General features: G+C 46.9%; 1 protein-coding gene across 8 annotated transcripts in view; it reads left to right on the top strand.

Annotated features, from left to right (window-relative positions):
- The window catches only part of LOC135178899 (cadherin-19-like), a 149,062-nt gene that overhangs the window by 53,735 nt on the left and 80,686 nt on the right, over positions 1–14,641 (top strand). For all 8 annotated transcript variants that reach the window (XM_064150293.1, XM_064150294.1, XM_064150291.1 and 5 more), the window contains exons 2-3: positions 4,507–4,730; positions 10,843–11,137. In XM_064150293.1, coding sequence (XP_064006363.1) covers positions 4,536–4,730; positions 10,843–11,137 — 490 coding nt within the window. In that variant the 5' untranslated portion in view covers positions 4,507–4,535. The remainder of the gene's footprint in view (positions 1–4,506; positions 4,731–10,842; positions 11,138–14,641) is intronic.

Raw genomic sequence — 14,641 nt, 5'->3', positions numbered from 1 at the left:
AGTAGATTCAGCCTGGACATGAGGAGGAAGTTGTTGAGCATGAGAGAGGTGAGAGGCTCGAATGGGTTGCCCAGGGAGGTGGTTGAGGCTCCATGCCTGGAAGTGTTCCAGGCCAGGCTGGATGAGGCTGTGGCCAGCCTGCTCTAGGGTAGACTGTCCCTGGGGATGGCAGGGGGGTTGGAACTTGATGACCCTTGTCTGAATCTATCCATTTCTAGTTTTGTTCCATTCCCCCCAGTCCTATCACTACCTGAATTCCTATCACTACCTGAGTCCTACCACTCCTTATTTTAAGTGTCAGTCTATTACTGCAAGCCAATGCAAGTGACAGAGATGTACCTCCTGAGGAACAGGTCAGAAGGAGAACAATGGTTCTCATTTCTCTCACTCCCTTGGGAAATCAGTCGTGATAAGTCTCTGATGGTTTTTGTTCCAATGAGAGCTCACTCTATTAAAACCCATTTGGTCGTGTGGCACGTAAAAGCTCTGCCTTCCTACCAATCCTTTCTGTTGCCCTATGCTGTAGTTACAACACAGAGTACAAGGTCATTTAATTTACAAAGATTTGAGTATAAAACAAGAGACAGCTGATGGATAGGGAAGGACAGAGTACAAGAGAATAACAAGGCAATAGTGGCTGCTGAGACAGGCAGCAGTGCTGCCACCGAATCACTTTTAACACTGTGAACACTTTTCCCCCCCAACCCCTGAACTGAAATTTCCAATTTTAACAGAAAGACCAGAAAAAGAGGAGGAAATAATAAATTCTTCCCCAGATATTTTAAAGCAAGCTGCTTTTGAGAGTGAGTTCTGGTCTGTGGAGCAGACAGAAGGTGGTTGTTTCACAAGAGATCTAACAATGGGATGTATTAAGAACGCCAGCATGTGCTGACCAGAGGCTGGAGGCAGTGTCTCAACACCAAGTGAGTGGGAAGGCATTGGAAGTAAATGTGTTTTGAAAGGTCTTGAAAGCAAAGGCCAATTGAGCATGGCTGACACAGCAGAGATGAGCCCAGAAATCCACACAAGTCTTCATTGCATTGCAGACCTTTAAGAGTTCTTTAACAGGAATTTGCTCAGCCTCTATTTTTTTTCAAGCTAAATTCTCTTTATCCACATGGAAGTGTGCAATGTGCTGGAATCTGAAAGCATTTATTGCCTTCTAATTTGCCCAAGACATGACACTTGAATCCATGTCTCACAGCCTAGTAAAATAAATTAGTAAAGAGGAAACACCAACCTGGACCAAAATATTAATTAAGCTCTTTAAGTCATAGAATCACAGAATCAAGCAGGTTGGAAGAGAGCTCCAAGCTCAGCCAGTCCAACCTAGCACCCAGCCCTAGACAATCAACCAGACCATGGCACTAAGTGCCTCATCCAGGCTTTTTTTCAACACCCCCAGGGATGGTGACTCCACCACCTCCCTGGGAAGCCCATTCCAATGCCAATCACTCTCTCTGACAACAACTTCCCCCTGACATCCAGTCTAGACCTCCCCTGGCACAACTTGAGGCTGTGTCCCCCTGTTCTGTTGCTGATTGTCTGGCAGAAGAGACCAACCCCACCTGGCTACAACCTCCCTTCAGGTAGTTGTAGACAGTAATGAGGTCCCCCCCTGAGCCTCCTCTTCTCCAGGCTAAACAAGCCCATCTCCCTCAGCCTCTCCTCACAGGGTTTGTGTTCCAGGCCCCTCACCAGCTTTATTGCACTTCTCTGGACACCTTCCAGCACCTTAACATCTCTCTTGAACTGAGGAGCCCACAACTGGACACAGCACTCAAGGTGTGGCCTGAGCAATGCTGAGCACAGGGGCAGAAGAACCTCCCTTGTCCTGCTGCCCACACTGCTCCTGAGCCAGCCCAGGATGCCATTGGCTCTGCTGCCCACCTGGGCACACTGCTGCCTCCTCTGCAGCTCCTCTCTGCCAGCACCACCAGGTCCCTTTCTTCCTGGCTGCTCTCAGCCCTGTAGCACTGCTTGGGGTTGTTGTGGCCAAAGTGCAGAAGCCTGCACTTGGCCTTGTTCAGTCTCATCCCCTTGGCCTCTGCCCACCCATGCAGCCTGGCCAGGTCCCTCTGCAGGGCTCTCCTACCTTCCAACAGATCAACACCTGCTTCTAGCTTGGTGTCACCTGCAAACTCACTGTTGCAGGACTCAGTCCCCTCAGATCACTGAGAAGTGCACTGCTGAAAGGTGCCCAGCAGTAGACCAGCACAGTCATACTCACTGTGTGGATGTATACACACTGCCTGCCAGCTGATCTTGATAAGGAGTGTGGGGCTGACATTCACTCTGCATGAAATACTTCCCCACAAGCCCAAAACACAAGGCAGGCAGTGTCAGAATAAGCAGCCAAACCAGCCGTGGGTGGGGAGGGTAGTCAGAAGCATTTGCTGTGGCCCACACTCAACATCCTTCTCCTTGCTTAGACAGTGATTGCAATAAATTCCTTTATGATTCCTCAGAAAGGTCTTTTTGACTACTCAGTTTTCATTGTTGCAGTGGTCTGCCCTTAGGCATGCACTGCAATCAAATGAATGTCCATTTGCTAGCTCAGGTTCTGTGCAAATCACTGCCTAGCATTGAGTGCATCTGTACAGAGAGACTCTGCAAGGCCTGGAGAGTTTTTATACCTCACTCAAGCTCCATTTAGAGAGCCAAGCTGAGCTTTGCTGGCCTTGTTTTCCCTGTCACAAATGGTATTGCAGCTTCAGCAAAATAACTGAAGCAAGAGAGCACCTGAGTTACACTCCCTCCATTCAAGTCTCAGCTTGCACAGTTACAGATGACACCCAGAAGATGTGAAGAAGTTGAAACAGACACATTAACATCTAAAATCTTGTGTGCTTTACTATCACTCCTTCATCATTTTTGTCTCAGTAAATATATATATGTGAATTACATTGCAACAAGATCATGTTCCACATCATGTCTGGGGAGGAGAAGGCTCCAAGGTGATCTTATTGTGACCTTTCAGTGTCTGAAGGTGCTACAGGAATGCTAGGGAGGGACTTTTTAGGCTGTCAGGTAGTGCTAGGACTGAGGGCAATGGAATAAAGATAGAAATGGGTCGATTCAGACTGGAGGTTAGGAAGAAGCTCTTCAGCATGAGAGTGGTGAGAGCCTGAATAGGGTTGCCCAGGCAGGTGGTTGAAGCCTCATCCCTGGAGGTAAGGCCAGGCTGGCTGAGGCTGTGTGCAGCCTGCTCTAGGGTAGGGTGTCCCTGGGCATGGCAGGAGGGTTGGAACGAGATGATCCTTGTGGTCCCTTCCAACCCTGACTGATTCTATGATGCTGTGATTCTATGACACATTAACATCTAAAATCCTGGATGCGTTACTATCACTCCTTTATGTTTTTTTTCTTAGTAAATATATATATGAGAAACCACACCTCCAGTACTGTGTCCAGTTTTGGTCACCACAGTATAGGGAGGACACTGAGGTGCTGGAGCAGTGCAGAGAAGGGTGATGAAGCTGGGGAGAGGTCTGGCAAACATGGCCTGTGAGGAGCGGCTGAGGGAGCTGGGGGTGTTTAGTCTGGAGAAGAGGAGACTGAGAGGGGATCTTATTGCCCTCTACAACTACCTAAAAGGAGGCTGTAGTGAGGCTGGAGCTGGTCTCTTCTCCCAAATTCCTAATGATAAAACAAGAGGAAATGGCCTCAAGTTGCATAAGGGGAGGTTTAGGTTGGCTGTTGGGAGGAAGTTCTTTCCTGAGCAGGTGGTGAGGCACTGGCACAGGCTGCCCAGGGAGGTGGTGGAGTTGCCATCCCTGGAGGTGTCTAAAAGGATAGTGGATGTGGTGCTTGAGGCTATGGTCTGGTGATGAAGGCTGCTGGGATGAAGGTTGGACTGGATGCTCCTGGTGGCCCTTTGCAACCATAGCAATTCATAGTGGTTAGATGTTGTGCTGAGGGATTTGATTTAGCCAAGGACTTGTCAGTGTGAACCTGATGATTGGACTGGATGAGCTTGAAGGGCTTTGCCAACCTCAGAAATTCTGTGATTCTGTGAAAATTATCTGCACTGCTCTGTTTCATCTGTCAAGCATCAGGGCCACTAGGGCCAGACAGTCACCAGTCAGGCAGCTCTGTGGCTGCAGCTCAAAATGAGCCCTAAGCAGAAGCATACAATTGCCTCAGTCAAATTACACCTAGGCTACACAAAACAATTGCCCAGCTTAATTTGCAAGATGAATTAACTGAAGGGTGATTTTCCTTTTGTTGAATAAGAAGTCCCTGGAAAGGAAAACCATAAAAGAAAGCTGAGCACTTGACTTGCATTGCAGAGTGTCTAAGAGAATCTCTGTGCTCATCAGAAGGAGCCTTTGTTTCAGCTCTTTCCTTCTGGGGAGGGGAGGAGGTTGTAACACTGCAGATGAGCTCTCGCATTAGCGCAGGATCAGTATGTGGCAGTGGAAAGGAAACAGTGATGCTTTGTCACAGAGCTTTTTGGTTGACTTCTGCTTCTTTCTTTGGTTTGTTTTTCCCTCTCTTCCACAGATGAAAATTGACTAAAAGAAGGGTTCAGCATGAATTGTTCCACGTGGCTATCCCTCATCCTGGTGCTGGTGCAACCTTGGCCTTGCTCCACAAGCCCGCGGAACAGCGGCACTCCGAACACGGAGCAGCCTGTCACAGCGCTGCGAAGAGTGAAACGTGGCTGGGTGTGGGAGCCTCTTTATGTGACAGAGGAACAGACAGCAACAGAGGTCTATGTTGGACAGGTATGAGAAGTAAGGATTTAAGAACCTCAAGGCTCAGGGCAGAGCTCATTGCTGTCTACAACTACCTGAAGGGAGGCTGTAGCCAGGTGGGGTTGGGCTCTTCTGCCAGGTAAGCAGCAACAGAACAAGGGGACACAGACTCAAGTTGTGCCAGGGGAGGTTTAGGCTGGATGTTAGGAGGAAGTTGTTGGCAGAGAGAGTGATTGGCATTGGAATGGGCTGCCCAGGGAGGTGGTGGAGTCGCTGTCTTTAGAGGTGTTGAAGCAAAGCCTGGATGAGGCACTTAGTGCCATGGTCTGGTTGATTGTCTAGGGCTGGGTGCTAGGTTGGACTGGATGAGCTTGGAGCTCTCTTTCAACCTGCTTGATTCTATAATTCTAAGATTCTATGATTCTATGAACAAATTGAAGCTAGACTTAATGCTCTGATTAGCAGTTTACAATCTTGACTTGGAAGATGAAGCAGCTCCAGGGACCTGGAAACATTGAGAAAGGAAGAAAAAGCAGCTCAGGGAGCAGCACAGCATCTTTCCTGTCCTGTCACCTGACTCAGAGTCACAGCACTCCAAGAGCTGGACTGGATGATCTTGGAGTGCCATGGTCTAGTTGATTGGAGAGGACTGGGTGCTAGGTTGGCCTGGATGAGCTTGCAGGTCTCTTCCAACCTGCTTGATTCCATGATTCATTACAGCAACAAGAACCTGCCTTCACCTAGGTCTGCTGTTAAGGAAACTCCACATTCAGTCAGTTCCTAAAACTACCTTCATACACAGCAGATGAAGCAATCAAGCTGAGAAGTTTCTTTCAGTCTTCTGAAGGAAATTTAAGGACTCATTTATCAACATCTGGCAATTTGCTTGTGCTATTTTTGGTGCTGCATCAACGCAGCCATTCTGAGCACAGCACAGTTTACAAACAGTCTTTAGCATGATTTTTTTCTGTTGCACTAAGTAGCAGCTGATTTACCCCTCATTAATTTTTGATGAAGCAGATTCATACTAAGTCCTTTTACCACTGAGAAACTACAGGGATCTGCATGGTTCATTAGATTAACATAGGTTTAGCACAACGAGCAATTATTTTTCACCACCCCACCCCCCCTTTAAAAAAGGCACTTTAAGATAACTGCCTTGATGAGGCTTTGTATGTTCCCTATTTTCCCTCTCTGACTTGATTTTTTGGTTGTTATTGTTATTATAACTATTAATTATTATTTTCCTATTCTCATCTTCAGATCTGGTTTGCTTTTTCTTCAAGGCACTTTCGAGTTGAATGAAGCAAAATAAGTTTCACTGCTAATTAACCAGCACTTAAATTTAATTGGGCCCAAAGGGTGAAGTGCTCAAAACTCATTAATTATTTTTTCACAGCCCCCTCTAAAGTACCTACCATGGAAGTGTGATGTCTCACTTCTGAAAGGACAGGGGTAGAGAGACTCAGTTTTAAATGATTATTACTTATCCCAGAGCTGGAAACCAGTTTCCCATAAAGAAACTTTTTAAAAGCTGTAGATTTTCATACAGCTTCACAAAAACCTCATAACCTTGCCCTTATAATTCACACAAGCAAACTACAGGGAAATTTTATTACATATTATGAGTAAGTTAGTGCAGTCTAATCATTATTTAATCCAACACATTTACCTGTGCCTTTTTATCGAGCAGAATATGCACTGCAATGCAAATGAACTGTGATCAGCAGTCAAATTATCAGTAACTAAGGCCCTGAAGGAAGATGAACCAATAAAAATACAAAGGTTGTCTCTTTTGCAGTCATATTCACAGCTCCACCTTCAGATTTCATTTAACATGGACTCAGATATGGATGTATGGTGGTAGGCAGGTGGGGTCAGTCTCTTCTGCCAGGCAAGCAGCAATAGAACAAGGGGACACAGTCTCAAGGTCTAGGCTGGATGTTAGGAGGAAATTCTTCACAGAGAGAGTGATTTTCCATTGGAATGGGCTGCCCAGGGGGGTGGTGGAGCTGCCATCCCTGGAGGTGTTCAAGCAAAGCCTGGATGAGGCATTTAGGGCCATGGTTTAGTTGACTGGACAGTGCTGGGTGCTAGGTTGGACTGGATGATCCTGGAGGTCTCTTCCAACCTGCTTGATTCTATGATTAGGAGCAGTCAACATGCTTTTACCAAGGGGAGTTCATGATTGACCAAGCTGATAGCCTTTTATGAGGACATAACCAGGTGGATAGATGATTTTAGAGCAGTGGATGCAGTTGATCTTGATATATAAGAAAAAGAAATGTGTCCATCAGCACTGCAATGGAAGACTGTGAAGGCAAGGACATAAATTCTTCTTCTCAGTTATTTACAGTGAAAAGATCATTTATTCTTCTGACTTCATAAAACAAGCAAGCTGAGAACTTTCAGTATACTCTCTCAGCAAATGTCACCTCTAAGATATCTCTCATAGCCAAGGGCATGGAATTATTCCTGGGATAAATGATTCTGCACCAAGTGGTTCAATACATGTTGTGGCTAAACAGCCAGGCAGAGATATGCAGCTCCCAGCTCCCACTCTGAGATCACATCTGAACCTCATCTTCATTTAAAGATCCAGATATTCATCACATTTCCCATTCCATGGGGTTCATGACAAAGAAACCAAGATTTATGGATCAAAAAGATCTTGTAGTGCCCCTTAGGCAGATGTCAAATTGGAGGGTTCGATCAGGCCATTCATAAAGGGATGAACCTGCTTTAGGTTTTGCACACAACTACTTTAATGAGTCTAAACTTCCCAGCCTTGAATTTTTCTCTTTTGTGCTGCCAAAAGGAATTAAATCTGTTTCATTTGGGGGCTTAAATGCTCTGACAAGAGCATGAACTCAAAACTTTCCCTTATATCAGAGCAGTGTCCTGCTGACATTCAGAACAAACTACCCATTTGATGCTGGCAAATGATTATGCACAATGAAAATCTTCCAAATGCAGGGACACTGTTCCAGGCAAAACTTAGAAGGATCTTTGCAACCTCAAAACCTATTCCAAAATACATTGAGTAGATCCAGCAGGGCAATGTGCTCTTTATATCTAATAGTTACTTCTTTCTCATTCTGTGGCTTTATATCCTCCACTTAGCCATAGGGTCAAAAAACATGAAGGAGAAGAGTGAGATGAGTGAAGTCAACAAGGAGATGCATTATTTGCACTTTAAACCTGCTGCATTGTAGGAGAAAGAGAGTGAAGATTTTAGTTTTCTTTTAATTGATTTATTCAATAGTCATAGAATAGTCATAGAATTGACCAGGTTGGCAGAGAGCTCCAAGATCATCCAGTCCAATCTAGCACTCAGTCCTGGCCAATCAACCAGACCATGGCACTAAGTGTCTCAGCCAGGCTTTTCTTAACACTTCCACGCATGGCAACTCCACCACCTCCCTGGGCAGCCCATTCCAGTGTCAATCACTCTCTCTGCTAGGAACTTCCTCCTAACATCCAGCCTAGACCTGCCCTGGCACAACTCCAGGCACTGTGTCCCCTTGTTCTGTTGCTGGTTGCCTGGCAGCAGAGACCAACCCCACCTGGCTGCAACCTCCCTTCAGAGAGTTGCAGACAGCAATGAGCTCTGCCCTGAGCCTCCTCTGCTGCAGGCTGCACACCCCCAGCTCCCTCAGCCTCTCCTCATAGGGTTTGTGTTCCAGGCCCCTCACAGCTTTGTCGCCCTCCTGTGGACACCTTCCAGTACTGCAACATCTCTCTGCAGTGGAGGAGCCCAGAACTGGACACAACGCTCAAGGGGTGGCCTGAGCAGTGCTGAGCACAGGGGCAGAAGAACCTCCCTTGTCCTGCTCCCACACTGTTCCTGAGCCAGCCCAGGATGACATTGGCTCTCTTGGCCACCTGGGCACACTGCTTCCTCCTCTTCAGCTCCTCTCTTCCAGCACCCTCAGGGCCCTCTCTGCCTGCCTGCTCTCAGCCACTCTGTCCCCAGCCTGTAGTGCTGCTTGAGGTTGTTGTGGCCAAAGTGTAGGACCCTGCACTTGGCCTTGTTAAATCTCATCCTAATCCAGTCTTGTAGAGATGTTGACATCTTTTGTTCTAAATCCAAAGTAAATAAAACAATGTAAAGAATTAATGCCACAAGGGAAATTATTATTTCCATGAAATTCAACTCTGGAAGCCTGACATGTTAAGAAATTAAATTGATATTGTTATTAAAACAGTACAGTTACACATTGCTAACAGTTTTGCTGGCAGGAACAAATGCATTTGGACTGCAGTGGTCTCCAGGGTTCAGCTTCATCAGAGGAATCATTATCATAAAGTTCATCTTAGCAAGACAACAAAGGATGCAGATCATCCTGAGAGGAAATGGAAAGCATCCATCAATTTATTTCAGAATAAATAACAGAGGCTTAAACCACAGAGTGGCTTTTTATCTCCTCTCTTTAATATTTCAGCAGCAAGAGAGCACCATCTCTCATATTTACATGGAGTTTTGCTGAGCACAAAAATGTATGTAAAACTTACAAAGGATATTTGTGCACTTCTAGCAATAAAACTTTGCATAATGTTTAATGACCTGAGCATCATTTTTTAGGGGAAGGTTGTGGAAGATGATAAAGCAGTGGACTGAAGTAGATACACTCACAGAAGCACAGAATATTAGAGGTGAAAAGGCACCTCCAGAGATCCAACCTCCCTGCTCAAGCAGGATGACCCAGGGTAGTTCACACAGGAACACATCTAGGAGGATTTTCAAAGTCTCTCCAGAGAAGGAGACTTCATAACCTTTCTGGGCAGCCTGTTCCAGGGCTCTGTCACCATCACCACTAAGAAGTTTCTCCTCATGCTGAGGTGGAAACTTTTATGTTGCAGTTTGTAGCTGCTGCTCCTTGTCTTATTGCTGCACACCACCAAAAAGAGATTGGCTCCATCCACTTGACCTCCACTCCTCAGATATGAGTTTACGTTGGTAATATCTCCTCTGGGTCTTTTCTTCTCCAGACTAAACATTACCAAGGCTCTCAATCTCTCTTCATAGAATCACAGAATCATAGAATCCATTAGTTTGGAAGAGGCCTCCAAGATCATCCAATCCAACGTGTCAACCAGCCCTGTCCAATCAACTAGACCATGGCACTAAGTGCCCCATCCAGTCTCCTCTTGAGCACCTTCAGGGATGTGACTCCCCCACCTCCCTGGGCAGCCCATTCCAATGCCAATCACCCTTGCTGGCAAGAACTTCCTCCTAACATCCAGCCTAGAGCTCCTCTGGCACAACTTGAGACTGTGTCCCCTTGTTCTGTTGCTGCTTGCCTGGCAGAAGTGATCAAACTCACCTGGCTACAGTTTCCTTTTAGGTAGTTGTAGACAGCAGTGAGGTCCCCCCTGAGCCTCCTCTTCTCTAGGCTAAACAGTCTCAGCTCCCTCAGCCTCTCCTCACAGGGCTGTGCTCCAGGCCCCTCACCAGCTTCATCTCCCTTCTCTGGACACACTCCAGTATCTCAACATCTCTCTTGAATTGAGGAGCCCAGAACTGGACACAGCACTCAAGGTGTGGCCTGACCAGTGTTGAGTACAGAGACAGAATGTCCTCCCTTGTCCTCCTGCCCACACTGTTCCTGCTACTCAAGTTCCCCAATTATCCTAATTGCTCTAAGGGTTGTTGAATAAAGTCTCAAAGACCTCAGAGATGCTCAGTGTGTTATTGCCACACAAAACAGCAAATGAGCCTCCAAAATGAGCAAGACAACTTTAGCAATGTATCATGACCCACTAGAGAGTCAGTCTTAAGGAGAACCCAATACTTGTTGTCCTTGTTTCAGAGTGGCTGAAGCATCCTTTTGTCCAGGTTTACCATCTATTTATATGTCTAGTTGGTCTGGTTGACTGGATAGGGCTGGGGGATAGGTTGGACTGGATGATCTTCGAGGTCTCTTCCAACCTGGTTGATTCTGTGATTCTATGTCTGCTGTTTCAATGCTTTTAAGTGAGCTGAAAGTGTGACAGTGCCCTCTTTAAGTAGTACTACCCAAAAAGGCTGACTAGTGACAGGGCTCTCTGTAGAACACAGACACACGAAGCTTAAAACGAATACCCCAAAGCTCAGTTCCTCTCAAAATGCGACTTGTTTCTTTTTGTTTTGCACTTGCAGCTGAAATCAGACTTAGAGAAGCAGGATGGCAACCTAAAATACATTTTGACCGGGGAGGGAGCTGAAACCATTTTTAGCATCAACGAATACAGCGGCAAAATTTACGTGAAGCAGAAGCTGGATCGAGAGAAGAAACCTTTCTATGTGCTGAGAGCTCAAGCAATCAGCAGGAAAACACAGCTTCCAGTTGAACCTGAATCAGAATTTATTATCAAGGTTCGAGATATCAATGACAATGCACCACAGTTCTTGGATGGACCTTATGTAGTCACTGTGCCAGAGATGTCACCCGCAGGTACCACACACTGTGAACCAAACTATTTCCCCAGCTCTCTTTTTAATTCTTTCCTTTTTCTTAAGGTAGCTGTGTTGATATAAAATCTTAATAGCATATTTTATAGACTGTCTTTCATGAGCAGAAAGCAAACTATTTGACAGGCTTGGTAATTTGCCAAGGCTTGAAGTAAAGGTTGTGTGTACCTCTGCTTAACATTAAATATTTAGGTGCCTGCCTGTATCCAAGTCCTGTGACAGAACTGGATAGATGCTTGGCTCAAACCTAGGCAGATCTGGCTTCCCCAGAATGATTGGAAGGTGAAACTGCTACTTGTTTTAAAAACATAGCATTGTCATTTGAAATATGGGAGCTGGGGGTGCTGGTAGAAAGGAGCTGAAAAGGAGGCAGCAGTGCCCAAGTGGGCAGCAGAGCCAATGGCATCCTGGGCTGGCTCAGGAACAATGTGGCCAGCAGGACAAGGGAGGTTATTTTTCCACTGTCCTCAACACTGGTCAGGCCACACCTTGAGTGCTGTGTCCAGTTCTGGGCTCCTCAATTCAAAAGAGATGTTGAGGTGCTGGAATGTGTCCAGAGAAGGGTGATGAAGCTGGTGAGGGGCCTGGAACACAGCCCTGTTAGGAGAGGCTGAGGGAGCTGAGACTTCCAAGTTTGAATCTCTCCTCTGCCAGTTTAAAGCTATTACTCCCCATCCTGTCATTACAAGAGCATGTAAATAGTCCCTCCCCAGCCTTCCTGTATCATAGAATCATAGAATCAAGCAGGTTGGAAGAGACCTCCAAGCTCAGACAGTCCAAACCTAGCACTCAGCCCCATCCAATCAACCAGACCATGGCACTAAATGCCTCATCCAGTCTCCACTTGAAAACCTCCAGGGATGGTGACTCCACCACCTCCCTGGGCAGCCCATTCCAATGCCAATCACTCTCTCTGCCAACAACTTCCTCCTAACATCCAGCCTAGATCTCCCCGAGCACAACTTGAGGCTGTCCCCCCTTGTTCTGTTGCTGCTTGCCTGGCAGAAGAGCCCAACCCCACCTGGCTACAGACTCCCTTCTGCTGCTTTTTCAGAGGTCACTTCCAGCCTTTGCATCTCGTTAACTCACTCTAGTTTGGAGACACTAAGACACTACTCCTGTTTGCACTGCAGGTGGGGTCTCACTAGAGAGGAACAGAGGGGCAGAACCCGCTCACTCAACCTGCTGTCCATACCAATTGGGATAAAGCTGAGGCTGTGGCTGCTGTTCAGGACTGAAGCAGACATTGGCATCTCATATCCAGCTTTTTGGCTGTCAGTACCCTCAAGTCCTTCTCCACATGTTCTTGAAGGGTAGGAGCTGCATTTCTGCAGCCAAACAACTTTTCACTGTGCATCCCAAAGAATAAATACTTGCAAGGAAATGTCTAACCTCACAGTAGCCAACCAAAATGTTTAGCATGCACCATGATAGGTTAGTAAATCAGTGCTTCTCCCCTGGTAAAATACAACATCCTCTTGTATAGCAAGGGATCTACACCAGACTGCTTTCAAATGACACAGTGCAATAGAGAGACTTGGCCTTAGCTTTCAGAATTCTCTAGCAGCAATTCAACTCACTGATGCTAGACCTGAGAGCTCTTAGCAATTTCCTCACAGAAAACAAGCTCAGGGAGCGTGTGAAGTACTTGGGAAAACAGTTCAGACTCGGTAAACATTTTGTGTGCAACTAAGAAAGCAAGGAGAGGATAATTCACAGCCAGGCACTCACCTCAGAGAGCCTCAGAAAAAAACGCTCCAACCCAAACCAGAACAGAGAAGCAGAAAATAGGCATAGATATTTCTAGCTTAAGTTAAGCACAATGTCCCTGGAGGTGTTTAAGGCCAGGATAACTATGGACAAACTCCTCTTACTGCTTGTCATGGTTTACTAGCAGAGAGTGACCCCACCTGGAGTACTGCATCCACTTCTGGAGCCCCCATTACAAGAAGGATGTGGAGATGCTGGAGTGTGTTCAGAGAAGGGCCAAAGGATGCTCAGAGGGCTGCAGGAGCTCTGCTGTGAGGGCAGACTGAAAGAGTTCAGTCTGGAGCAGAGGAGGCTCCCAGGTGACCTTCTTGTGGCCTTCCAGGAACTGAAGGGGGCCTCCAAATAGCTGTGGAGGAACTTCTTAGGCTGTCAGGGAGTGAGAGGACTGGGGGCAATGGAGCAAAGCTGGAGGAGGGTAAATTCAGACTGGACATGAGGAGGAAGTTGTTAAGCATGAGAGTGGTGAGAGGCTGGCATGGGTTGCCCAGGGAGGTGGTGGTAGCCTTATCCCTGGAGGTGTTTAAGGCCAGGCTGGATGAGGCTGTGGGCAGCCTGATCTAGGGTAGGGTGTCCCTGCCATGGCAAGAGGGTTGGAACTGAATGATCCTTGTGGTCCCTTCCAACCCTGACTGATTCTATGGTTCTACAAATGCCAGTAAATATATATCCTAATACACCAACTAATCAGAATATGTTTTACTTCTTCCTTAGCTCTCTTTTCTCTCCAATATTGAATTTCATTAGGATTTCCTATGCAAGTGTCACAGCAAATGAAAAGTGTGCCAGCAAATGGACTCTCTTCTGAGAACATAGGACTTGGGCTTTCCCTCAGGCATTTGCTATCATTTTACATGAAATGGTTTCCATTTAACTATTAAACTTGTACAAATGCAGTACAGCTGATGGAATGGTTAAGGGTCAGATGCAGTAATAGATCAGTCTGTAATGTTTCTATGTGTTTTAAGTTCTAGTTAGAAAAATGAATCATAGAATCAGTCAGGGTTGGAAGGCACCACAAGGAGCAGCCAGTTCCAACCCCACTGACGTGCCCAGGGACACCCTACCCTAGAGCAGGCTGCACACAGCCTCAGCCAGCCTGGCCTCAAACACCTCCAGCCATGGGGCCTCAACCATCTCCCTGGGCATCCCATTCCAGCCTCTCACCACTCTCCTGCTCAACATCTTCCTCCTCACCTCCAGCCTGACTCTCCCCACCTCCAGCTTTGCTCCATTCCTCCCAGTCCTCTCACTCCCTGACAGCCTAAAAAGTCCCTCCAGAGCTATTTGGAGGCCCCCTTCAGTTCCTGGAAGGCCACAAGAAGGTCATCTGGGATCTCCTCTGCTCCAGACTGAACTCTTTCAGTCTGTGCTCACAGCAGAGCTGTTGCAGCCTCTCAGCATCCTCCTGGCCCTGCTCTGGACACTCTCCAGCATCTCCACATCCCTATTGTCCCAGGGGCTCCAGAACTGGATGCAGGACTCCAGGTGGGGTCTCAGCAGAGCACAGCAGTGGGGGAGAATCCCCTCCCTGGCCCTGCTGCCCACACTGCTGCTGCTGCAGCCCAGGCTCTACTTAGCTTTCAGGGCTGCAAGTGCACACTGCTGGCTCCTGCTGAGCTTCTCCTCCAGCAGCATCCCCAAGTCCTTCTCCTCAGGGCTGCACTGCAGGATTTGTGCTTGTTATACTTCTTGACTGCTTTGCTTGCAAACAATACAT

Source organism: Pogoniulus pusillus, chromosome 10 (genome assembly GCF_015220805.1).
Source record: "Pogoniulus pusillus isolate bPogPus1 chromosome 10, bPogPus1.pri, whole genome shotgun sequence".
In the NCBI taxonomy this organism is placed as follows: Eukaryota; Metazoa; Chordata; class Aves; order Piciformes; family Lybiidae; genus Pogoniulus; species Pogoniulus pusillus.
This window is presented reverse-complemented; position numbering and strand designations above follow the sequence as displayed.